The sequence below is a fragment of the Nuphar pumila genome, chromosome 12 (genome assembly GCF_984573655.1).
Source record: "Nuphar pumila chromosome 12, dmNupPumi1.hap1.1, whole genome shotgun sequence".
Taxonomy (NCBI): Eukaryota; Viridiplantae; Streptophyta; class Magnoliopsida; order Nymphaeales; family Nymphaeaceae; genus Nuphar; species Nuphar pumila.
The window spans coordinates 10,576,577-10,604,522 of record NC_143260.1 but is presented as its reverse complement, the minus strand read 5'-3'; the positions used below and the strand labels follow the sequence as shown (position 1 = coordinate 10,604,522).

General features: G+C 37.6%; 1 protein-coding gene and 2 non-coding genes across 3 annotated transcripts; all 3 read left to right on the top strand.

Annotated features, from left to right (window-relative positions):
- Positions 1–4,456: 4,456 nt before the first annotated feature.
- On the top strand, positions 4,457–12,436 carry LOC149819963 (serine--glyoxylate aminotransferase-like). The gene is made up of 6 exons (XM_089983673.1): positions 4,457–4,571; positions 7,668–7,985; positions 8,694–8,978; positions 9,277–9,643; positions 10,151–10,361; positions 12,178–12,436. Exons 2-6 carry the CDS (start codon positions 7,781–7,783, stop codon positions 12,313–12,315), a joined length of 1,206 nt encoding a protein of 401 aa, XP_089839799.1. The 5' UTR covers positions 4,457–4,571; positions 7,668–7,780; the 3' UTR covers positions 12,316–12,436.
- Positions 12,437–13,376: 940 nt separating this feature from the next.
- On the top strand, positions 13,377–13,592 carry LOC149819962 (small nucleolar RNA U3). The gene has a single exon (XR_016426912.1). It is a non-coding gene; the product is annotated as a small nucleolar RNA U3 (small nucleolar RNA).
- A 10,041-nt stretch (positions 13,593–23,633) lies between these two features.
- LOC149819961 (small nucleolar RNA U3) lies at positions 23,634–23,849 on the top strand. Its single transcript, XR_016426913.1, has one exon. It is a non-coding gene; the product is annotated as a small nucleolar RNA U3 (small nucleolar RNA).
- Positions 23,850–27,946: the final 4,097 nt, after the last annotated feature.

Below are 27,946 nucleotides of genomic sequence, written 5' to 3'. Positions count from 1 at the left end.
AATTACCCGCCAATTTGGTTTCATCAAGATTAATATACCCACCATAGTTTTTATACTTTTCAAATAGCTCCCTAACCATTATCTATTTTATTATAGGCAAGCTGGGGTTTGGCAGACCCCACCAGTTATATACATCATACCATTGGGATTTGAACTTGCAATGTCCCAAACAAGGTGACGTGCACTAACAGCTTCTACCAAACAAACAGAGCCCCCGTTGGTACTCGTAAATAGGGATGGCAGTGGACCAAGGGAAACAGGACCCCACCCCGCCTCGCCTCATTTGAATCGGTAATGGAGGACATGAAATGGGAATGAAGGTTAAAATCAAAACCCATGCAGGGATGGAGGAGATGGACTTACGCTTTCCCCTGCCCCACCCCACCCCGTCCCTGTCTCCAATCCTTCTTTAGAGATGACAGTGGACTGAGGAGAAATGAGGCGGGCCGAGGATGAAGGACACGAAACGAGGATGGAGGCGGGGATAAAGGTGGGGATGGAGGTTAAAATCAAAACCCGTGCGGGGATGAAGGCGGGGGTGGAGACCTTGTCCCTCACCCCCGCCTTGGTACACTGCCATCCCTACTCCCAAACCTTTATCACTGAGGTAATTTTTCCCATTTCTCTACCACCCACGTTAACCTAAGCCAGGAAAACCCCAGATGGGTCCCATGACCACCCAGCCTTGCATTAATTTAACTTGAAGTTAGTGTTCATTTTGAAGTTAAAACAAGTCATTGAAAAAAAAAACATTTAGAGAAAACGTAGAGTTAAAACCACTGGTAAATAGTTTGTGCAAATTACTTTTAATTAAACTAGAACATGGCAAAGCATTTATTTGTCAATACTTTTTATTACTTGAGATGAATAAGGCAGGACAAGGATGAGTAAGAGGTGTTCGGACCAATGATGTCAGAATCGTATCTAACCCTGAATTGATTTTCAAAATGATTCAGGAATCAGCCAATTTTGTTTTTAACCGAATCGAGCAATTTTTAACCAGCAAATGACACATATCACAAAATATTAAAATAATGTAAACCATTTTTAAAAGAAAATTAGAAATAAGCCGAATAAGCTTGGTTTCGTTGGCCGATACACTACCAATAACATTGGTTGTGACTAGGGCTGGAACCGAACAGGGCATGTTCGGGCTCGGCTCGGCTCGTTTAATAGTGGATTGAGCTAGTGTCTTGGCTCATGTTCATGTTTAGCTGAGTCGCGCTCAAGCTCGGCTCACAAGCTGGCTCGTGTAAAAACATTTCATGTTATTTATATATGTTATACTTGAAGTATATATAATTTTTTATAAATTACACTTAATAGTCCATATTTTATGTATATATTTTCATTCGTCTTTCTTTTTTATACATATTTTATGCATTCTTCCATATATATATATATAAACACTATCGAGCCGAGCTGAACATCTTGTGTTCGGGCTCAACTCATTTAAGCTAAACGAGCTGCTCGTGGCTCAGCTCGCCAACTATACAAACCGATCGAAAATCGAGTTCGTGACAAGCCAAACCGAGCCGAGTCACGACTGTTCGTTTACCAGCCCTAGTTGGGACCGAGTACTTTGCAAAGGACTCTGTCCTTGTGAAGGAGGGGGCAGGTGTGGGACCCCCTTTTGAAGGGATGAGGTCGTGTGGGATGTGGTAGTCATTACTCGGGCTCATCATTGAATGTGCGGTTTGGAGGATGAAGAAGAGAGTTGATAAAAGAGACTTCATGGGGTTATTTGCTTAACCAAGGCCAAAAGCTTTGAGGTGTTTGAAAAATCAATTTTTTTTAGGGTGTATGGAAAATGAAAAAATTTGATTAGGAGTAAAAATATGGTTAAAAGTTGTTTATGGACATATCTCAGTTGATTCACCCAGCCAAGTTTGCAGCATGGTCTTGACCTAGCCAAGCTTGGCTGCCTAGTCTTGGAGAAGGTCCCACTCTTTTTTATCACAGCATGTTATATTGTGGCTAGATGTGTAAGTGGATCAAGTAAACTCGATTTGAACTGAAGAATTGAACCGATCAAACTAGACCAACCAGATTTTAAGAGACTTCCATAAGTTGTGTCCGGTCCAAATCTTAGACCCATTCAGAAAGTGGTCTTTTTTGGGTATGAAAATGTAAGACCTGGATCCATTGTGCCCACTTAAGTGGATTGCACCCAGTTCTACCTCATCCCACACACAATTTATACCCGAAACTGGTTTATGCCATATTCATAACATGGTGAATCATATTGGTTTAGGCTTGGGCCTAATTTTCAAACTCAACTCAAGTTCAGGTCTCATGAATCGTTACCCACTTAAGCTCAAAGTATTGCGATATTTTGTAAATATCATGATATTTTAATTAAAAAAAATGAAACATAAGTTTTTTTTATCGTGATATTTACATTTTCATTGGCAATATCAAGGGAAAATGAATTTTATTTTTATTCATTATTATATTTTTTTCAGAATTTTTACTTTTCTGATAAAAATTTGAGAAACTTAAAAAGTTGGTATTTCTTACAAGAAAACGACAGCCACTTTATTTCTGCTTCAAACTTATAACATGCACAAACATCCCATTGCCATTTGGTACAGAGGCCACGAGATTAAAACATACATATCGTCCAATTTATCGTTAACTACTCAGTAGTAGTAGTGATAATTTCAAGGTGGTGATGCTTCGGCTGCTTTCCTCCCTCACCAGCAGCAAAGCCCTGACAAGCTGCATGTCATGCCACAAAAATCTTAGCTATATATATATATATATATATATATATATATATATATATATATATATATATATATATATATATATATATATATAGCATAAAGTACAAACATCACCAAAATAAAAATATAAAATAAAAAGTAGTTAATCTAGCAATATCTTTTTTTTTTTAATGACGAGGAACCCTCAGCGAGAACCAGGTCACTTGATATATAGGCCGGCCTTCTTGCGAGGTAAGACACCCAAGCTCTTGTAGAGTGCACCAGTTAAAGGTACTTGCCCTGTGAGATTCGAACCTGAGACAAAGGGGTCAACATCTTCTCCCCAGGTCTGCTGCCACTCAGGCGGCCCGGGCAGGTGTCTTATCTGGCAATAATATAGACGAGTGCTTCTGCTTACCATCCTTTGATGAATCCCCTCTCTCCTTTCTTTGCTGTTAGAGGATTGCCTTGAGGGTACCCTGAACAGAAAACCAATGTTCGGATGAACACACACCCATACACGCACACGTGTGCTCGCATGAAGTCTTATTTCATAAACAGTCTTAAAATGGTTTCAAAGGCAAAGCTTATAGATGCACATTGTATAGATTACTTGACAGAAGAACCACATTAGAGTAGGCATATTTCATGTATAGATGTGTTTTCATAGGGATAAATGATGGCTAATTTGATGCAATCTCTTAAAAACCTTATAATTTTTTATATTATCTTGATGTCTAAAATTATAAATATCCGACATTATTAGGATACTTTTACCTTTTGCAATTGCGAATTTACGCATTTTTATGATAAAATTGTATTGATCGGCCAATATGTCTAACACCTACTTAAATCTAGAATCACATATTTTTTATGCAAATTTAGACCTCGTGAACTCGCATAAATTTATTTGTAAAATCTCGCTGAAATTGAAACCACTAAAATCGCAAATATTCTACTCTTTTGCATATAATAAAATTTTTTGTATAAAATATCTACGAAACATCGGAAATGTGATCTCAAAAATAGTAGTTTTAAGTAATTTTTTTTCTCACATCTAACACGGTAGATGTAATCTATAGGCTTTGTTCAGTGGGGACTGGCTTTTAGATAACTAGAATCTGACCTGTATGAAGGTTTTTCTGGTGATTCAAAATCAATGGCTATGAAGGTACCATTTGGCCAAGAAAAACATGTTTTTCATCAAAAATATATGATCCAAGAGTCGATTCTCACTAAATCGAGCATGCTAAACATATCTAACGGTTCAGATCTATCATAAAACACTTAAAACCTATAGGGCAGAATGAGGCAAAACCAAAAATGGAGCTTAATATGTTCAGTTATATATATATATATATATATATATATATATATATATATATATATATATATATATATATATATATATATATATATATATATATATATATATATATATATATATATGTGACCAAAAAATATTATTTTTTCACTCTTTCTTATTTTTGTGCCCCCCGCACCCCATGTCTGATATACCAAAGAATAAGAAAAGTGAAAAAAAAAATAGCTTTTTGTCATATATACAAACATGTTTTTATTTATTTATTTAATTATATGTTATTTATTTATTATTTATAAACTTTTTTTAATTGACCACTGATCAGCTTAGTCTTCAGCCTCTCAACCAGTAGTCCCTCTTATCTGCCACGTAGCAAATGGGTTCCCCACCACCAACTGATTAAATGTACAGGTGAGCAAGCTCTTTTTGGCCGCGTTTCATCTCTTCCCGCATTTGGATAGAGAGAGAGAGAGAGAGAGAGGTGGAGACGCACCAGAGTTTCTCTCATTCCCAAAAACCCTCATCACTCCATGAATTCTGAGGTGCATGTCTGCTTAAAGCTCTTTCTCTTCTGTAGTATTGGTGTTGATTTTTCTCTCCATGAATGGAATTGATGACTGATGGATTCTTTTGCTCATATAATTCCGTCTTACTTTTACGTATCAAAGTCATCCTGGAAGCTCTCGTTGCCTCAACACATTTCTTATACAAAAAGTTAATAGTCTTCATGCACACCAAGTCCATATCAAGAACCCCATTTCTTGATTGAACTTAGTGAGGTGGGTCCAGGTGAAGTAATCAATGCTTAAGGCAGAGTCTGTAATCTAAGGGGTTGGTTGGATAGATTGGGACACTGGATGGGTCTGATTAGGTGCAAACCGAGTCGCCATTATCATTGATAAGACACATAACAAAGGTACGAATGAATGAATTTGATATTTTTGCACCATCGTTTTCTAATTAAGTTGAGCAACTCGTCACCAAACACCAATTTTCTGTTGGGGATCACCCGTTTCATCAATTTAACAAAGCCAAATGGAAAAATTGGTTGTTTGGTTATTAATTATAATGGTATCAAGAATGATCAAGAGCCAAACTATTGACCGACTCTTGATATATATATATATATATAGAGAGAGAGAGAGAGAGAGAGTAGAGCGTAGGTGCTTGTGATACGTGCTTGATGGGTTTTTCTGCTCTTCCTGTATTTTTTTCGCAGTTCAGATCCCATAAATGTGTTGGGCATGGTTGATTTACAAGGAATCTACAACTGGATCATGTGTTTTCGATGAAAAAGATGATATTTGGAGCCTCGAAAATTTATAAAGATTTTGGACCGTTGGTTTTTCGAACCTTATAAAAACTCAACCATGTGTCTGAATCCAAAACTTCAAGAGCTGATTCCTATAAAATCAAGTACATAGATCACATCTGTACGGTCAAAATTTAAAAATAAAATGAAAAAAAACCTTAAAAAAACCATTAAGCACGTATCACAAGCACTTAATGTTTAAGCACCTACTCTCTCTCTCTCTCTCTCTCTCTCTCTCTCTCTCTCTATATATATATATATATATATATATATATATATATGGTGGTACACACTCATGTCTGTTTAGCATGATTTATTTACTATGTTAGAAAGTTTTACCATGTTCAATGCACCGCAAGATTCATTTTTGAAATGGTGAAAAATCAACGGCTTGCATTTCATAAAAATAAGGGACATCAGGTTAGATTTTTCTTTTGGAGCTTAGATTTATGTAAGCACCTATATATATATATATATATATATATATATATATATAGTAATGCGTTCCTTAGGCCCCCTTTTTCGTTAGGTCTCGTTCGACCCCCTTCAAAAATCGTAGTTTTAAGTATTTTTTTGCATGCCTAACACCTTAGATGTGATCTATAGGTTTTGTTTAGTGGGAACCGGTTTTTGGGTCTTCGGAATCTATCCTGTATACAGGTTTTTCCGGTGATCCAAAATCAATGGCTATGAAGGTACCAGTTTTTTCCGGCTCATAAAAACATGTATTTTCATCCAAAAAACATGATCCAAGAGTTGATTTGCACTAAATCGATCATGCTAAGCACATATATATAATATGAGAACTAGAAATATGAAAACTAAATGTGTGAACCATGATTTTCATGGATTTTTTGTTCTTTTCTCTTGAATCTAACCGTACAGATGTGATCTGCATGCTTGGTTTTATAAGATTTTGTTCTATAAGATCCTGCTGTTGAATCATTCGACTTTGATGTATAACCAGATTTTTTTAAGGCTTTAAAATCAATGGCTCATAATCATCATAAATATTCAAGCATTCAAAAATCACATTTTTCATAAAAAATACACGATCCAACAGTTGATCCCTAGCAAATTCACCATACCAAGCACATCCACATAGTTGGATTTACAAAAAAAAAAGTTGGAAATGCCCATATTTCTAGTTCTCATATTTCAGTTCTCATATATATATATATATATATATTGTGAGAGAGACGCGCACACACACACTCACCAGTCTTATCTCTGTAACTATCCTAACAGTTTAAAACAGCATAGTTGTAGGTGTTTGCTTAATGATGTGAACTGAGATGTATTCTATATAGTTTACTCCATAAAAAGCATGTATTAAGATGAGATAGTTTTTCATGTTCAGATGCAAGCAATAAAAAGTTCATAGTATACTAAAACTTGATGATGAAAAGAAAATTCAAATTGTCTTGTTAAATTGATTTGATCTGTAGATTGGTTTTTAATAAAGGAACAATGACAAACACAACTTGAGATTACAGCAAAAACACCTACAACTATATATATATATATATATATATATATATATATATATATATATATATATATATATATATATATATTGTACCTACAATGATCCAAGTTGTTTTGACTCATGCATTCAGCGTGGTCAATTTAGTGGAAATTGACCTTTGGATCATGTTTTTCCAATGAAAAAACATGTTTTTTTCAGTCAGGAAAAACTGGTGCTTTTATAGACTTTGATTTTTGCATCGCCAGAAAAACCTCTACACAGGTTAGATTCCAGTGATTCAAAAGCAGGTTCCTACTAAAAAGTGGATGTAGATCACATCCATGCAGTCTGTTGCACCAAAAAAAATGAAGTTTGCTAAGTCATTTGTACATACAAACCATTGTAGCTAACTTTAACACTATATATGTTGGATTTTCTCAAACCTGGCAGGTATTTATGCAAGATTTGAAAATTTTGAGCTAGTGACAATATAAATGGCAAAAATTACTATTATCAAATCTTAATCTTCTTTTAGTGTATATAGGGTTGAAATGGGAGGATGTAGGTTGGTTACTCATATGAACCACATCCATTTTTCAGGCTATGGGTTATCATACAAGTATCCACTTAAGAAGTACGGTAAGACATGGATGTGTTATGTGATAATACCTATCAGGACATGGATATGGTTCTTGAAAATGCTAGTGAAATCCTCATCAGTCCATACCAATTATATCATACTGTATATATGTCTGAAAAATGTAAATGGGTCCATACACAATTATATTACACTATGGAGTCTTTTGGTTTAGTGGTAGTTTATCAATGACAGGAGCATCCTCATGTGCAAATTTGCAGGCAAAACTCGATCAACAGGTTTTCTAGAGAAGAAAAAACAAAAGAAGAAGTGCAAGAACTTTATTTGGATTCATCTGTTACTGTGGTGGACACCGACATCTACGCAAGGAGAGATGGATTACATGTATGGACCTGGGAGGAACCATCTTTTTGTTCCTGGACCGGTTAACATCCCGGAACCCGTGATCCGGGCCATGAACAGAAACAACGAGGACTACCGTTCTCCAGCTATACCAGCTTTAACAAAGACTCTTCTAGAGGATGTAAAGAAGATATTCAAGACAACCACTGGCACCCCATTCCTCATCCCTACCACAGGTAACGAATCAATCATAAATGCATATGTACTTCATTGCAACATGTGCTGGATTGGAGTCTGTTACTTGTTTCATGTTTAAGTTAGCCCATCCCATCGTATATGCTATGTTGTTGAGTCATGTCTAGTTGAGTAAAGTTCTTCACCATCATGAACTTGCTTGGCACACTAAAGACACATTTGAGCATTATATGGCATAACCAAGTTCTTGAACTACCAGTTATGCTAGCATATCATATAATTCCATCTTTTGTACTCGTAATTGGAATTTATGAACCTATTCATGTTTCAATTGATGTCATACATGCCCAAGGAATCCAGACTGTTAGGCTGTTTTAATTAGTAGTTGATTAGTTCAATATGGCAAGAGTCTCCCGTAGACTACAACATCTAACTTACAACCCCATCTTGTGTATCTTACTTTACCAAGTAGGAACAGAGTATCCACATGCCTGGATAGCCGCTCTGCCTGCTCTTTTCATAATGGATCCAAACTAAGTCTCTTAGTTTTGAGTTTTCAGTTTTCACTTGGAAATCTGAGTCAAGCTAAGCCTTCCTGAAAGTTTTCCCTGTCAGAGCTCACACAGCAAGTTGATAAGCACTCTGTTTTCAAGCATTAGTAAATGAGAGCAGTTTCGCTGGAGTGCTTCTTATCTGCCAAAGTTTTCATGTGTTCTTCTAAATTATTAACGTTGTGCTGTTTGTATCAGGCACTGGTGCATGGGAGAGTGCACTGACAAACACACTATCACCTGGTGATAGGATTGTGTCCTTTCTGATTGGCCAATTCAGCCTTCTGTGGATAGACCAACAGCAGCGACTCAACTTCAATGTTGATGTCATAGAGAGTGAATGGGGGCAAGGAGCAAATCTTGCAACACTGGCATCAAAACTTGCAGCAGACAGGTCACACACCATCAAGGCTGTTTGTATCGTTCACAATGAAACAGCAACAGGGGTCACCAATAACTTGTCCGATGTTAGAAGAATCCTTGGTTAGTTTTTACAGATCTTATCAACTACCTGTAACTGAGCCAACCTGTATTCTGGGCCCCTTTATCGGCTCTGGCAAGTGAGAGCCAAATCCCACTTTGTCTGTTAAAAGATGAGAGTGGACTGATCATTGTCATGGCAACTCAGTTAAATCACATCAGAGTCAAACTGCATTCTCTTGGCAAGTCATGAGCAGTTTTGACTTGAGGGGCATGAATGACATGATTCTATCTTTTGTTATTAACATATACAAGAAAATTTTTATTTAAATGAAGATATTTGCTTGGTGGTGTCAAACAGATGACTACAGGCATCCTGCTTTGTTGCTTGTGGATGGAGTATCTTCCATATGTGCTCTTGATTTCCGCATGGATGAATGGGGCATAGATGTTGCTCTAACAGGGTCTCAAAAGGCTCTATCCCTGCCCACCGGTATGGGCATTGTTTGTGCTAGTCCAAAGGCATTGGAAGCATCCAAACATGCTAAATCAGTAAGGGTGTTCTTTGATTGGAATGATTACTTGAAGTTCTATAAGGTAGGGACATTCTGGCCATACACACCTTCCATCCAACTTCTCTATGGACTAAAAGCAGCACTTGATCTCATTTTTGAGGAAGGTCTTGACAATGTGATTGCAAGGCATGCTCGCCTTGGAAAAGCAACAAGGTAATTCTAATCATTAGAATATAGCAATGATTTGGTTTACTTTGAGTGATAAGACTCGTGATCTAACCATAGTTTGCTTAATTTCAACTGGGGTTAGTGTACTTAAGAGATCATTATCAATCAAATCATGTTAAAGTGCATTTTACAGCATTGTGTTCACAAATTTCACAAACTTGGCACTAATATCCTTTTGGAAAAAATGTCTATTTGTTTTGTAAAAAGATTGCATTCAACTTGGATATAACTTTCCATATTCCCCAGTAATCTAAATAGTGTCCATCAGAAATGTCATTGATAAGGCATCCATCTTGAAGATGTGTTTTGAAAATTAACAATAACTGTTAACTATCAAACTTGTAATTGTTATCTTATTGCATGATACCAATTTATTCTCAAATTGGAAACAGAATATTATCCACATGGAAGAGTTAATGGATTTCTGTCTACATTATCACCTTTTCTTTTCCAATTAAAGGTCCTGTCCATTATCGTTTGCATGAAATTCAGACTTGCTGTTGAGGCATGGGGCTTGAAAAATTGCACTCAGAAGGAGGAATGGTACAGCGACACCGTCACAGCAGTGTTAGTCCCTCCTCATATTGACAGTTCAGAGATTGTCAGGAGGGCCTGGAAAAGATACAATCTAAGTTTAGGATTGGGATTGAACAAAGTCGCTGGCAAGGTATTCAGAATAGGGCACCTTGGCAATCTTAATGAGGTACAATTTTGTTTCTTTTTCTTATGTAGCTTCTTTATTTCATAATAGGCAAATTTCATGTGCCTGTGTGTGTGCGCAGTTGTTCTCAAGCAATGAGTCATAATGCCAAGATGTGAGATCTTTTTAGTTTTCAATATTTGGATAATATTATGCCTACCAATATAATTTAATACCTAGGAGATCTTTGACCTTTTGGGATATTGTGCTCCCTTTGCTTGAAGCTGTGGCCTGTAAATTGCATGTGCCTATGAAATTTCTTCACCAATAAAATAGCTCAAAGCCTCAAATGATTGGATGCTTTCACCAGCCATGTGGAACTGACTAACCATTATATCTATAGTTTTCAGAACCAGAGATCTAGATGCAAATGCATTGAGAGGCACTCAAACAAGTATACATGAGAGTTCTTTGAACTAGTAACAGTAAACATTTTTCGTTATTCATCAAGTTGAGAATGGAGATTGTTAGCTCTTGTATTGCCTCTTAAAGCAATAATTCTAGATCTTATACCGTAGCATCTCATGGCACATGTTTCTTTATGTTGTTAATTGACTCTTGTCATAATGCTTTAGAGGCTAATCTGAAATTGATGTCCAACTATGTCACAGGGATTCGGCTAACCAGGTGCCGCACCCGCATCAACGTGACGCGATGCGGGTGCGGCACCTAGTGCGATCAACCAGACCCTGGGTGCGGTCAACGCACCCAGGGTCATTTATGTAAAAAAAAAAAAGACGTTGAGGGAGGCTCGCCTGAAGAAGAAGAAGACAACGAGGAAAGAGAGAGGCGAGAGGGAACTCACCTGAAAGGGGGGCGGAGGGGGGGCTCGCCGAACGTGGAGCTTGCCGGCGTCAGGTGGCCGGAAAACAAACGGAAGAGATGGAGCCTGCGGCGGGGGGAGAAGGCGAGCGAGGAGAGAGAGTGAGCAGCTTGGGGGAGGGTTCCCTACCCTGCGTGCTTATTTAAAGCATGTTTTATCGGGTTTGGATCCAGGTCGGATCTGAATTCGACACAGATCCAAACCTGTTTTTTTTTTTTGCCGCACCCCCACACCCATGTTTTTTTAAAGTGTCGCATCCCCGCACCCGCACCCATGTGACATAGATGTCCAATGATACAGTTATTTAATTGCAGTTAGATACACTTTCTGGAAGATATCAATATTTGTTTGATTTGTGTTTAGCTTCACTTTGAAGTGTTGCCTCCAGAAACAATATCACATCTTGATTTGTGAATATGTATTTTCACCAACACTTGCCTCAAATTTCCATTGAAGGGATATTTACATGTCATAGTGGACATAACAGGGGTTGAAAGGTGTAATCTTGGTTGGCTGAGGCACAGTACCTTTAACCAATGGGTCTCAAGTTATGAGTCCAACTGGGGCCTCCTCAACATGGGTATCAAAACAGAAAAATTGAATTGGGCATAACAAGTTTTTTTAAGCAAACAAACAAGGGGACTACTGATTCTTGACAATCTATCTCATTCCTTCTCTGAATGCATTAACATTCAATTTGTCATGAAACTGTTCAATATTTGGTATTCCAATATTCAACAGGATGAAATCCTTTTCTTGACAATCTATCTCATTCCTTCTCTGACTGCATTACCGTTCAATTTGTCATGAAACTGTTCAATATTTGGTATCCCAATATTAAACAGGATAAAATCCTCAAAAAGATTCCTTTAGTTGGAAATTTGGGGTGTTCACAGTATGCACTAGAGGCAATCCTAGGCAAGTTATATAAGATCATTTAGACCATGATAATGGAGTGTGCACAAATTGATAATGCTTGTTTTGATTGATTTTCAGCTACAATTACTGGGATGCTTGGCTGGCGTGGAGATGATACTCAAGGATGTCGGATACCAAGTGAAGTTGGGCAGTGGAGTGGCAGCTGCTTCTGCTTACCTGCAAAACTCAATCCCCCTGATCCCTTCTCGGATTTAATATTTGTCACATAGTTGTCCTCTTATTTAGCTACACAAATCTGTATAAAGATAATCTACTATGCACTCTTGGAGGCCAACTCTGTCATATTTCATGCATAATTTCATATCTAGATTTTCAAGCTCTGGACTCACTTGAAATCAGTTTCATTCATCAAAACTTGACTTACCACACACACACACACAGATTATGTGCTTTTGTGGTTGTATTGGCAAGCTGATCTTTTTCTTTTCATGTGATCTGTACATTGGATATTGATTTATTTCTTAATGTTTAGAAGCATAAAAAAAAACTCCAATAACGACTCAAGTTTGGGCTGCAGGTGACATTTGAAAACCACCAAAGCCTTGTCTAATTTTGGGTGTCTTAAAAAAACCCATTACTAGCAAACCTACATAAACCAGAAGGCATCAGAGGTTCATTTGTAACTGCTATATGTTTAAGGGTCCTCAGTTGCAACCATAGCAGACATGAACAGCCTAATGTTAAAAAGTTAACCCTATTTATTCAGCTCGTGGTGGAGCAAGACGGGTGCTCTCAGTCATTAAGGAAGGAGACATTTCTGATCGGTTGGATCGGGTCTTTCGCGCAAGCGACCAACCCACTCTGACTGAGAGATTTGCTATCACGAAACGAAGAAGGAAAAGCGACCAAAAAAAAAACTATGGTTGGTAAAGGTGCTGTTTGGAGATAGATCAATTCCTTCATTAGTGCATCTTCAACTATTGCAACATCAGATGCTTACAGTTACAAATAATTGTAATGATGCAAGATTGCAACCATTACTGAAGCCACAAAATCGGCAGTCTTGAAGATTGTTGCTTCCGGAAGAAAGAGTGGATCCACGGAACATAGAACATATTATAAACGACAAATCTAAAGCAATTTCTGAGTGGCTATGGTCGTAACTTAATGACCACCCATTATTATTAAACTTTTCTCCTTTTGTTTTCTAGCAGGAATGCACATGGCAGGAAAGAGAGTGATGGGTTTTAGTCCTGTATCGAGAAATTTTAACTTTTTTCAATGCTTTATATGCGTAAATGTATCATCAAATCATCACGACCTTACTTGAACAGGATCTGTTCTATAGGTTGTACTACTGTATCCTTAAGTCTTAAGGAGACAGAGATCCAAGTCTGGAAGATGAAGCATGACCTCTTGACCTGAGCGTGAATGCCGACTCGGCGCAGCCTTCGGGCTGTTTCAGTTGCGGAGGATCGTTCCCTTGGTCGACTAGCTTGGCCAGGGAAGGTCTTGAGGTTGTCTGACAGACTGAACCCCCCAAGACTTTTTGTGAGTCCAGTTTTCTTTTTTACTCAGGTCCAATCCCAAATGAGTTCGGTAAGATTAATGGATTGGTTTCAGTTGAGCTGGGCTAGATCCAAAAGTTATAAACACCGATAAGAACCCCAGTCTGAGTCGTTGTGACAAATGAGATCGGTAGGATGGGTTTCAGTTGAGCTGGGCCAGATCCAAAAGTTATTTTTTATGACAAGGAACCCTTAAGAAGACCCCAGGTGGGGCAACTAGCCTGCCTTACGTGGCCCACCACAGAAAAACAGACCTGCTGCCAATGGGGTTTGATCCAGTGCTTTCGTTTCAGCACCCTCACAATCACCCCGCTGGCCACACGGGCAACCCCCAGGATGGTCTAGATCCAAAAGTTATAAACACTGATATGATGCATTATTCTCAAACAGTCAAACTGTGATTTTTTGTATAATTAGATTTATATTGCATTAATCTCGGCTGATATGGGCCTTTTTTATTAGCAGTCTTGATAAAACTTTTTGTGTGAGTTTTCTTGTTTTTTAAACTTTCTTTGTCAGAATAAACTTCAAAGAATATGAAAGAAATGTTAATAAAAGTTTTTTATATTTACAACTCGAAGAAACCACACCCAACACGAAGACTTGGTCACACTGGTTCAATTCAGCCTGCCATACCTACGTCGTTGTGCCAGTACTGTCGTAAAACTCCAAGGCTAGGGCACTGTGGGCCAGTGCGACATTTCTTTAAAAGTATATCTTTTAAAGGACTTTCATTAGCATTTATTTTGTATTCTTTGAAGTTTATTTTGGCAAGTTTTTGGAAAATGAAAAAGTTCAAATATTGTTCACTGACCCACATTGCAGTAACATAGTCACAAATCTCAGTTTCAGGATTTTCTCAGTAAGAGACATTCACCTGTTATTTTTAAATAAAAATGTGTTCTTCCGGAGAAATCTCTAACATTTAAACTTTAAAAATATATAAGAAAATAACTTTAAAGTAAAATATTATATATAAAGTTCATAACATATTAACAATATGATAATTCATATCATGATATTTTGAAAATATTGAAAGTTTTTAATAAAAAAGGCATGGTATTTTCAAGATGTCATCGATATTTGTTACTATGTTGTACACAATATTTTGAAATTTTATGAGGCGTGTTAGATTGGCAAAAACCAAAACTTTTCATTTCTTATTTCATTTCACCAAGTGTTTGGACATTTAAATTTGATATTTTCTTATGTTTAGGGGCTAACTCATATGAGTTTTGTTAATGGTCATAGGAACTATATTAGTTTTATTTATGCTTGTTAGGGATATTGATGGATTTATATGAAGCAACACAAATCATAAGTTTTTAAATATTTTTAAGAATTTTAAGATGCACATGGAGAATATTTATAGTTGTAAAATCAAGTATTTTTCACACAGATTGGGATGGTGAATACTGCAATGTTTCTCAATATCTCAAATTAATCTTGTGGGATCGAACATTGTGTGGTGTGTCTACATACCCATGAACAAAATGGGAGTGCCAATCGGAAGCACTGGCACATAGTGGACACAAGTCTCATATTATTGTCTCCTGTTGGAGTCCCACTTAAACATTGGTGTTACGTTTTTTATATTGCAGTACTTGATAAATAGCCTTCTCTTATCATCCATGGCTTAAAAATTGCCTATAGAATTGTTTTTTGAAGTTCCTGTTGATTACAAATGTTCGCGGGTTTTGGGTATGCATGCTTTCCTTGCTTAAGGCCTTATCAGACTCATAAGATGGATGCTTTGGACAACCTTATGTGTGTTTCTGGGATATCTTTGCCTCAACATGACCATCTTCAAATTCATTATCTTCGAAAGTGTTTGATAAATTCAGGTTTCCCTTTAAAATGGTTCACCCATCATCCCCACTCCTTGTTCCTATGATAACATCAATTCACTTTCCCCTCTTGTCCTCCACCACAACTAGGGGTGGCAATTGTGTCGGGTTGGCGGGTCAGCATACCTCAACCAGAACCTGACCCGTTTATTAAATGGGTCGGTTGTGGCAAACACGAACCCGGACGGTTTAATAAACGGGTAACCCGACACGACCCGCCAACCCATTTAATAAATGGGTTGGGTCGGGTAAACGGGTTTGCGGGTCAGGTTCGAGGGTCAGGTTGACGGGTTGGTGGGTCGGGTTGGGGGTTGACCCGCCCGACTAACCCGTTTATTAAACGGGTCAGCCGGGTTGGCGGGTTGGCATACCCCCAACCCGAACCCGACCCGTTTAATAAACAGGTTAGGTGGGTCGACCCGTTTATTAAACAGGTTGGCTTAAGCCCAACCCGAACCCGCCTAAGAGGCGGGTTGGCGGGTCGTGTCAGGTTTTGCCACCCCTAACCACAACCCATAGTCTCAACCTCCCCTCAGCCTAATCCCTCTTCTCCTTCGCTAGACCATGACCTAGTTGACTATCCTCCCTCTCTGTCTCAAGATGTGGATCTGTCAAGCTCTCCATCACCATTGGTTCCCTTACGTACCCATCACATGATTACCTGATTTATGGAGGACTCTTAAACCCAAAACCTAACTCTCCACAAAACATCTTTTTAAATTGCCAACAAAGATCCTAATATATAGAAGAAAATCCATCTACATTGAGTTGGTTGCTCTTATCCAGAATGGGACATGAGTCTTAGTTCCACCTAACCAACACCATGTCATTGGGTGTAAATGAATCTATAAAGTCAAACATAAGGTCGATGGCAGCTTAGAACAGTTTAATGCCTACCTTGTTGCCAAAGGGTTTAGTCAGCAGCAGGAATCCATCGATTATTTTGAAACTCACTACCATTTGTATTATTCTTACTCTAGCAGTTGGGCATAATTGGCTTATCAGACAGTTTGATGTTCAGAATGTTCTATATGTCTCGATTGCCCTACTTTCAATATCCTTGTTTTTTCAATCATATTTGCAAACTTGGGATAGCATTGTATTACCACAAGAAAATCGTGGATTAGCGACGGACGCTATCCATCGCTAATCCGTCGCTAAGTCATCGCTAAACTGTTTAGCGACGGATTAGCGATGGATAACGTCCATCGCAAATTTTTGCTCGCTAATTAGCGAAAAACCTTATCTGTCGTAACTTTCATCGCTAATTTGCGATAGATTAGCGACGGACATTATCCGTCGCTAAATTTTAAAAACAAAATAAAAAAAATCCGTCGCTAAGTAGCGTGCTCTCTAGTGTCGCCGTCCTCTATGAATCGGCGTTTGCTTAGTTCGTATTTTTGTTTCTTCTTCATTTTCGTGGATTCGCTTTACCTCTTCTTCGTTGTGGTTCCATTTCTAGGGTTTCATTTGGTGCATTCGGGGGAAGGGGAAAGTGAGAGATGGCGCAGGAAGGAGGGGAGCACCAGAATGGGAGCGGAGCAGAGAACGGCGGCGAATCCGCTGCGAAGTTCTCGACGCTCAGGCCGAAGCTCGTGGTTCAGGCGCCGAGGGCGGCCGATGCCGTCGCCTTCTACAAGGCGGCTTTCGGTGCCGAGGAGGTCGAGCGCTCCAACCATCCCAAGAGGAAGGCCGATCACGATCTCCCTCTCATCCTCTTCTCTCGCCTCCGACTCAGCGTCGTGGAGTTCCTCGTCGCCGACAAGACCGATGAGTCTGAAGTCGGGTTAGTCTCTCCCTCTCTCTCTCTCTCTCTCTCTCTCTCTCTCTCTCTCTCTCTCTCTCTCTCTCTCTCTCTCTCGTTTCCTTGCTTCAGTATTCGAAGTCGGTTTAAATAGAGCGAGGTCAGTTTAAATTTCGAATGAGGAGAGGGAAAATTTCACGCTCGGTTTAAATCGAAAATTAGCGACGGATTTTGCGACGGAATTTTTCCATCGCTAAAATGTTTTCTTATATTGAGAATTAGCGACAAAAAAATAGTGTCGTTAAGTAGCGACGGTTTAGCGATGAAAGTTTTTCATCGCTAATCCGTCGCTACTTAGCGACGGATTCATGAAGAAAGTTTTCTCTAGCTAATCTGTCGCAAATTTGCGACGAAAAAAATCCGTCGCAAATTTTTGTCGCTAATTAACAATTTTTTTGTAGTGTATGAGCTTAAACAAGCCCCTCGAGCATGATTTCAATGACTTAGTAATTTTTTGTTGGACCTTGGTTTCTTGGGTTCTAAGGTTGATGCCTCTCTCTTTATCTATTGAAGCTTGACTCTAGTTATTTTTGTATTGATATATATTAACAACATCATAGTGACAATAAACTTTATTCCCTTATAACTCAAGGACATGAATTTTCTATTAAAATTTGGGTCCTCTACGTTACTTTTTTAGGTATTGATGTTACTTATGCTCCAATTTTACCTTCTTTTATGCAAGTATATTTGGATCTCTTCAAGCGAGTATAGCAACATGGATACAAACTAGTTAGCACCCCTACAGTTACCAATACATCGTTGGGTCAAATTTTGAAGACCTAACCCGGCATTGAAGCATTGTTGGTTCATTTCTACATCAGGCTAGATGTTTCCTTTAATGTTAACAAATTTTGTCATATGCACAAACCCACTATTGATCATTAGCAAATTGTATTTTTGGAGAATATTCAGCATTAAAGAAAAGCAAAATTCAGATTTAAAGAAAAATTCAAGTTTGGTAATTTGATAAATAAAAAATTAAAGTATTTTATTAAAATTATATTTTAATTTTTTATCAATTTTTTATGAAGAAGTTTCATAATATTCGATTAGTATTTTGGATAATCAATGGTTAATTACATAGGCTATGGGTTTGACAATACTTTTTTATTCTTAGAAGGGAACTTTGAAAGGATGTTTTTGAAAATATTTTTATAGGAAAGAAATTATTAAAATTATTTCTCATTTAAGGATTCAATCATAACACATCACTTACGATTCATGAAAGTTAAAATTCATTAAGCCTAAGAGAAAGATAGCCTAAAAGCAACATCTAACTATCCTCTTCCTAAAATCTAGCAACATATGAGAGAAACCCTATTAGTAAGAGTGGTTGAGCGAAGAGTACTCATGATAACCATAGTTTCTTCGCACCATTGAGAGGTTAAGATAGAAAGGTATTGCCACACAAAGATTTATAAGAAAACATCAATAGCCTTTTTTATAAAAAGCTTCTAAAAAAGTATGAATATTTTCTCTTGTTTATATTAGATAATTAAAATATGCAAAAAAAAAATCTTGGGTTTGTGAATGACCCACCATTGTTATCACTATTTTTATTTGTTTAGGGTTTATTTTTAAACGCTAATGCTTGCACCATACTCAACAGGATAAAATCCTCACAAAAATACCTTAGTTGGGTATGCGCTAGAGGCAATCCTGGGCAAATAATATAAGATAATTTAGACCATGATATGGAGTGTGCACAAATTGGTAATGCTTGTTTTGATTGATTTTCAGCTACCAGTATTGGGCTGCTTGGCTGGCGTGGAGATGATACTCAAGGATGACGGGCAGTGGACCTGCAATACTTAATCACCTTGATCCTTTCTCGAATTTAATATTTGTCACATAAGCGGAGCCAGAAATTTAAACTAGGGTGGGCACAAATGCATTGTAAAAAAATAAAAATCAAAACTCTATCCTAGAAAACATCATTTATAGATATTATACATAAGCTAATTTAAAAAAAAAAATCATAAAACCCCCCAAATTTCTAACTAACAATCTACATGGCTAATGTTGATTGAAAAAATACAGAAATAACTAACATTCATCTATTTAAAAACCTAAATGCTAATTGGAAAAACAAACACAAAAAACCTTAAAGACTAGTTATTGAAATGCAACTATTTTAAGAAAAATAAATTAAAAACCTAAATCTTAATCCTAACAAACAATATTCATAATTTTATATGCTAATTGAAAATTATCACAATAAAAAACCTAATTCAATACTAATTAAAAAAATTACCAAAAAACATAATGTTGTGTGCATGCGGTGGATGGTCAGCCAAAGGATGTTGCCCTGTTCTATTGGTTGTGGGGTCCGAGTGAGGAGGCACACGACCACAGCAAGACACACACACACAGAGAGAGAGAGAGAGAGCCGAAAGTAATTCAACATTACCACTCATGAAGATCAACAAACTGTTGAACCCATGAACTGAACAAGAGCAAAAGCTAAAAACAAATAAAGAAAGCACAAGAGAAAAGAACATCAGACAGATAAAACGGGCTCACACCGAAGCCGCTTGCCCAGATTGCAGCAAAGGAAATGTAGCGTCAACAGGAGGGAGCGGAAGATCACTAAGATGCAAACGCAAGATCGCATAAACATCTACCAAGATTTTATGAAGAGAGAGAGAGAGAGCTGAACTATAACCATCAACATTACGAAACAGGTTCAACCAACATTGAACCTGCCAAAAACGGCTCAAGACATGCCAAGGAGCCCAAAAAAGAAAAGAAAAAGAAAAGAAAAACAAGAAGAGAGAGAGGGAGAGAGAGGTGGGGTGGAGTCAAAACCCACATATTGCATATCTGTCAAAGTGCACATTGGTCATGCAGGTCAACGGACTTGTTAAAGTACATTCACTCACTTGAACTAGAAGAAAGCTAACTATAGTATTTCATGAACCAGCAGGTCTTGGCTCATATCACAGCTAATCAGAACCAAGCCAATCCAGTACCGTCAACTACAAACTCATTAATGTTTGGCTATATGCAGAAGTCACTTAAGTCAATCATGAGTTGGTTCACAGCATATAAACATGATTGTACACGATGACTAGAGGAATAAGAAGCCAACAGTAAAACAAACGACTCTGCAAACTCAAAAAAGGTATGCAGTTTACAGATGGACAATAACATCAACAAGAAAACCGGTTGAGAATATTCAGCAAACCCTCACATATAACCCTCAAACTATATGGACAATAACATCAACAAGAAAACTGGTAGCGAATTAATATTCATTATTCAGCAAAGCCTCACATATAACCCTCAAATTATATCTGGGCACCTTCCAAAAAGGTTGAAAATATAGACAAACTGAAAACATGTAATTAAAGCACTGGTTACAGATACGTGTCCAAAAATTAACTAATAAACTTTAGCAACATAAAGAATAGGCAAAGAGGAGTGAGGAAATAACACTGACAAAGAATAAATTGATGCCCATAAACGCACATAGGATATACCTTGCGAATGCAATCCAAAATCTTCTCATCTCTAAGTTTTTTCCCCTCTCAATCAGTGACATTAAAAACATCAACAAAAGAAAACAAAGAAACCATCAGAACTAGGAAACTCACATAAATTTGGGCACATCCCAAATATTAAAAAAAAAAAACACAAAATATTCCAAAAAAAGTGTATCAAATCAGGTAAAAATAAAGCCAGAAATGATATTTAGAGAAGATGGTATGTCGAAATACTTAAAAATTAGATTTTTACCTCATTTTGAACAACTAACAAAGAGCAAATAATTAATTTTATTAAAAAAAAAAACTTACCATCCTTGAACCACCCTCCATCTAAAGAAATATAAGCCTTTGTTATAATCAGATTTAAATCAGTGAGAATCTGCACAACTTCTAAAAGTACACCATGCTTGTTTGCACTGGCATAGGGGCTAAGCTGCACTGTTTCGAGAGAGATAGAGAGAGTAGACTTGGGAAGAACGATAATTTGAGGGAGAGAGTGGGGCTTGGACCTCCAGGATTGGGCCGTCGCCCATCGAGGAGGGGGGCACGGCATCGGTGCTCACCCTGACCCAACAGTGCCCCGGGTTAGGGTGGGCACCCGACCCATTACCCCTTCGGGTTTTTTTTTTGGGTCAGGGTGGTCACGTGCCCACCCTGCCCCTAACGTGGCTCCGCATAGTCGTCCTCTTATTTAGCTGCACAAATCTGTAGAAAGATAATCTACTGTGCACTCTTGGACAGGGGCGGCTATAGAGAAGTTGAGGCCCTAGGCGAAGCCTCCAAATGAGGACTTAAATTTTTTTTCATTGTACATAAATTTTTTATTATTTATTAAAGGGGTTGCACCTTTTTTCCCTTAAATCGTGGATAATAAGGATGCATATGGATTTGCTGTGCAACCGCAGCATCTGCAGAGGTATCGTGAATATACTAACATGTACAAGGTATGCTTGTTGCTTGCTTACAGTTCATTATGAAAGTTTTTTATGTTGTTTGGCTGGATATTTGGTTTAAATTTGTATTCATTGCCAGCCACTTTCTAAAGAAAAAAAAATTATAGAAAGAGGAAGAAGACATATCAGACAGATGGAAGCACTTGTTGGAAAATCTTGCAGAGTCTGCTCAATTACCTGCTGGTGAAACAAAGCAGGAGGCAGTTGCAAGTGTTGAAGAGGATGGCTTGAGTGCCAGTGAAGACACCAGTATCACGGAAAGTGCTTCAGGGAAAGAACTTGATACCAAGGAGCCAAGGGTGCATAAGATTCAAATATGGGCACAGGTTAGGCCATTGCTTAGAACAATTGAACACATAATGAGCGCTCGTGTGAGGAAAAGAAAAATCTTGAGAAGAAGTGATTCAGATCTGGGCAGCAACAATCATCTTGCAACCATTGAAGAGAGAAGGCCGGGAAAGCAGGGGGTTAGCTAGAGTACATACAGGGGCTTCTGAAGAGGATTCAGAGGAAGAATTGTATGAAATAGAGAGATCGGATCCGAATCAAGATGCATTTCTAAATGATAACACAAACCCTAACTCAACCAAAAGTTTGACTGGTGATGGAGTTGTTCAAGAAACTTTTTGGTCATGGAGAGAAGAGTTGGAGTGCCTTGTCCATGGAGGGGTTCCAATGGCTTAAAGGGGGAGAGGTATCTCTTCTATGTTGCAAGTGCTGCTGATTACATTAGTTTAGCAAATCCATATGCATTCCTTAAGAGGCCCTAGGCAGTGGCCTCAAATCTCAATGAGGCCAGCCTGCCCAGATCTTGGAGGCCAACTCTGTCATATTTCTTCATGCATAATTTCATATCTAGATTTTCAAGCTCTGGCCTCACTCGAAATCAGTTTCATACACCAAAAGTTGACCTGCCGCACACACACGCACAGATAGAAAGAGAGATTATGTGCTTTTGTGATTGTGTTGGCAAGCTGACTTATCTTTCTTTCTGTTTCCTTTTTCTTTTTATGTGATCTGTACATTGGATATTGATTTTTTTCTTAAAGTTTAGTAGAATAAAAGAGAACTCCAATAGCCACTCAAGTTTGAGCTGGAGGTGACATTGGAAAACCACCAAAGCCTTGTCTAATTTTTACCAACGGGGGCTCAGCTTGTGTGGTAGGAGCAGCTAGTGCAGGTCACCTTGTCTTGGGATGTTGCAGGTTCAAAACCCAATGGTATAGTTGTATAACTGGTAAGGGTCTGCCTAACCTCAGCTTGCCTTTCAAAAAAAAGCCTTGTCTAATTTTGGGTGTCTTAAGATAACCCATTACTTTTCTTTCAAAAAAAAAAACAGAGGACATCAGAGGTGCATTAGTAACCGCTATGTTTAAGGGTCCTAAGTAGCAACCATAGCAGCTATGCACAGACTAAGGTAAAAAAAACTTAACCCTATTTATTCAGCTCGTGGTGGAGCAATCCACAGAGCTTCTCTGTAGTGAAACGAAAAAGTGACATGATTCGGTATGAAAAGAAAAAATTTGATTACCAAAAAAAAAGGAAAAACCTATGGTTGGTAAAACTATTGCAACATCAGATGCTTACAGATACAAATAATTGTAATGATACAAGATTGAAACCATTACTGAAGCCACAAAATTGGCAGTCTCTTGAGGATTGCTGCTTCGGGAAGACAGAGTAGATCCACAGAACAAAGAAGATATAATAAACGACAAATCTAAAGCAAATTCTGAATGGGTATGGTCGTATATAGTATTAAATGAACACTCGTTATATTAAACTTTTCTCCTTTTGTTTTTTAGCAGGAATACACATGACAGGAAAGCGAGAGATGGGTTTTAGTCCTGTATCGAGGAATCTTAAATTATTCCAATGCTATATATGCGTAAATATATCATCAATCAATCACGACCTTACTTGAACAGGATCTGTTCTATAGGTTGTACAACTGTATCCTTAAGTCTTAAGGAGACAGAGATCCAAGTCTGGAAGATGAAGCATGACCTCTTGACTTGGGCGTGAATGACGACTCGGTGCAGCCTTCGGGCTGTTTCAGTTGCGGAGGATCGTTCCCTTGGTCGACTCGCTCGGCCAGGGAAGGTCTTGAGGTTGTCTGACAGACCTCCACTTACTCCAGTTGACATTTTTGTAAACACCAATAAGAAGATCCAAAAGTTATAACACTGAATATGACACTAAAATGTATGAACTACGACTTTCATGGATTTTTTGTTCTTTTATCTTGAATCTAACTGCATGCTTAGTTTTAGAAGAACCCGATGAATAAAAGAATTTTTTTTAAGGCTTTAAAATCATTGGGTCATAATCTTCATCAATGTTCAATCATTCAAAAATTATATTTTTCATCCAAAATACACTATCCAATGGTTGATTCCTAGCAAAATCACCACACCAAGCACATCTTCATTGTTGGATTTAAAAAAAAAAAGTGTTGGAAATGCTCATATTTTTAGTTCTCATATTCTAGTGACTGATATTATTCTCAAACTGTGATTTTTGTATAATTGGATTTATATTGTAATAATCTTGGTATGAGCCTTTTTGGTTGCTTTTTGTGTGAGTTTTAGTAAACTTTTTTTGTCATAATAAACTTCAAAGAATACAAAAAAAAAAAAGTCTTTTTTTTTTACTCGAAGAAACCACACCCAGCACGGAGACCTGGTCACACTGGTTCAGCCTGCCATACCTACGTCATTGTGCCGGTGGCGTAAAACTCCAAGGCTATTGCCCCATGGGCCAGCACAACAATTTTTTTTTTTTTTGAAAAAACTTTCATTTAGCATTTCTTCTGTATTTTTGAAGTTTATTTTGGCAAGTTTTTATGTTCACAAACCCACATTGCAGTACCATAACCACAAATCTCAATTTCAGGATTTTCTCAGTAACATTTATTCACGTGATTTTTTAAAAATAAAAATGTGTTCTTCCGGAGAAAATCTCCGACATTTAAACTTTAAATATATATAAGAAAATTATATGAAAATAACCTTAAAGTTAATATCATATTAACAACATGATAATTCATATCATGATATTTTTAAAATATCACGATTTTTTCAGGATAATACTAGTGTTTGAAAATATCATGAAAAAAACATGGTGTTTTCAATATGCCGCCGATATTTGTTACTATGCTGTGCAGAATATGTAGAATCTGGACCCACCAAATAGATCCAATTAGATAATTGGGTTAGAACCCTGACAGGATCCAATCTTTTACCGGATTCAAGTCTATTCTAAGTGTTTACAAACGAAAGCCAAACCCTGCTTGAGATGAAACTAAGATCCTTTGTACTTACTAATCCCTTGAGTAAAAAGGCGTTCGGCCCAATAAACGGTCTAGTTTAGCAACCACAACAACCTGGTCCTGCCTATGCTTGGGTCTGCCCCGGCCCATTGATCTGTCTCTGATAATTTCATCTTAACTTAATAAATAATATTTCTTCTTTTTAATAATCTTAATCATTTTTCTTTAAGTTCATGCTGGACATAAATTATAATCGTGATTAGGGTTGGGAAATTAAAGCTAATTCGAGCTTGGTTCAGTTATTGTAGAGTTTAAAGCCTATTACTTTTGGTTTTTAGAAGATATGCATTCTTTTTTTTTGTAAACAAGCCAGTTTGAGCTCAGATAATTGGCCTTGGGCTCATCATGAGTTCAAGCTCAGGTCATTTACCTTGGGCTCATCATGAGTTCAAGCTCAGCTTGGCTTAGCTCACCATAAACATGAACAAAACTTGAACACCATAAGCTGGGTTTGTTTGGCTTGTTTACCAGTTCAAATCCTAATTCATTATTTATTCATAGTTTTTTCATTTTTATCTTATAGTTTTTAATGTTTATTTTTTTAAGTTATACTTTACCTTCTTATTCATACCTGGAACTTAATGGTGGCACCTCCTATCCAAGAATAGTAGGGATGCCAACGGATTAGATTTTATCCAATATCTGACTGATTCCGACTCCATTTAGGTGATTTGGTAAACCAATATAACTAACTATAATCGCAGATCTAGTTTTAATTTTTTTTTATCGAATCCCACAGATATCTGAATCCGATTACTTGTAAAAAAACTGATTTAATATGAGCTTTTCTTTGTTAGTCAACATCTGATTAATCGGATCTGGTGTTGCTATATCCGACCCAAATTGGAACTGTTTATATTATGAAAATGAAAGGATAAGACTAAAGAGGCTGACGTGGATAAAGGAAATACGCTTGCCTATCCAAAAAAAAGGCTTTCCTTGAATGAAGAGGTTTCGTATGGGAAGTTAGCCAATACTGACATTTGAGGGGGATTATGATAAATAAAAGATCAGTTTTTTTTTTTATCAAAAGATCAGTTGTTACCCAAATGAATTCAAATAATAAGAGCCCAAAAGGAAAGAAAAACATATCTGGCAACCCTGTTGTAATCTTTTTTCACTGTAACAAAGCAAACATCAAATCATCATAGTGGTAAATTATCATGTTAGCACAAGTGGGCTTTAGTTTTTCCCACCACCCACCACTTTTTATGAGCAAGTTTGGACACAAAAAAAAAATCTCACAGGAAAAGAAAATTTTACCTATGAGAAGTTTTGATATCATAACTTTTTTAAATGAAAAATTTTCACTTGTTTGTGTAGCGTGAGAAAAACAGAATAAAAAATGTGAGAAAATGAGAGAGAGAGAGAGGGGTCGATCAGCCCTCTCAAAAAGTGATGGAGAAAAAGAGAGAGAGGGAGGTTGTGGGATCGATCAACCTTGTCTTAGAGAGAGAGAGAGATGAAAATGGTGGTGGGTGGGATGAAGATGAAGACGAAGGAAGCTCTTCTTATGACAGCCCGTGGGATGTGTTGTGGGTGAATGATATTGTCTTAATCAAAAAGATTTTTTTATAGAAATTTTTTCTCTGCCTTAAATGGAAGAATTTTTCTATCAAAAATCACACTTTTGGGGCATGTTTGGAAGCAAAAAAAAAATTATGAGAAAAGAAAATTTTGCCTATGAGAAGTTTTGTTACGATAATTTTTCTAAAATGAAATTTTTTCACTTGTTTGGGTAGCATAAGAAAAAATAAAGTGAAAAATCTTTAAAAAAATGAGAAAGGAGGAGCTTCTCCAGCATAGTTTTCGGGGTGGTGGATGGTGAACCGACGATCCGATGGTCATTCGGCGAAACGAACCTGAGCCATCAAAAATGTCTGTTTGAACTTTTTCATCGTCATCTTCTTCTTATTCCTTCTCCGTAAAACACTATAAAACCCTCTCTCTCTCTCTCTCTAAAGAAGAAATCAAGGGAGACAAAGAGTTCCCCCTATAGAAGGCCATGAACATCAACCCTCTCACTCTCTCTCCCTTCTCTTTCTACTTCTGTGCACATCCAACAGACGATCCTACATTGCTCCATCAAACATCGACTGACCTGTACATTGACTGTAGCATCGTTCAACTTGATTCGTTGTGTAGCCTGATTCAGAGTTTTGAACCTTACAGGAGGGAGGTTGGGGGCTCCTCCCAGCATGGGTAGCATCGTTCAACTTGATTCGTTGTGGAGCCTAATTTAGAGTTTTTGCCCTTACAGGAGGGGGGTCCGGTGGCTCCCCCCGACGCGGGTCCCGCTGTGCGAAATCAATGGGAAATTCTCGCTTGGCATCCACATCTTGATTCTCGCATGCTCTTTGTTGGATTTCTCATTGATTTCTTCCAACCTTGCTTGGAACAAACATATGTCTTTCTCACCATGACACCCTGTGCATTTTTTGACCAAGAAAACCTTCTCACACTGAAACCAACTTTTAAGGCATAATCATTGTAAAATTTATATGCAGCTTCCTCATTATTAAACCGCATTTCTTTTACCGAAACATAGTCAAGTGTACTTCCATGTACATTCCCAGTGCCTACACTTTTGTAGTATTGTACAACTCAAATAACACAGAATAATAGGAGTCTGGTTTTTAGTTAAAATGGGGAATGAAATGACAATAGAAATCGCTGAAAATTTATAGAAATAAACTAGACTTAATAACGAAGATACCACTTTTTACGGATTTGGAATATAACCTCCGGTTAGGGAGATATGACCCTGACAAGTTGGTCCTAATTCGGGTAGCGATTTACAATGATTTGCTTACTGAATAACACTACAAATCGTTATAGTGAAATCCAACAACACTATAAATCGTTGTGGGGCTCGTTAAAGACCAAAAAATA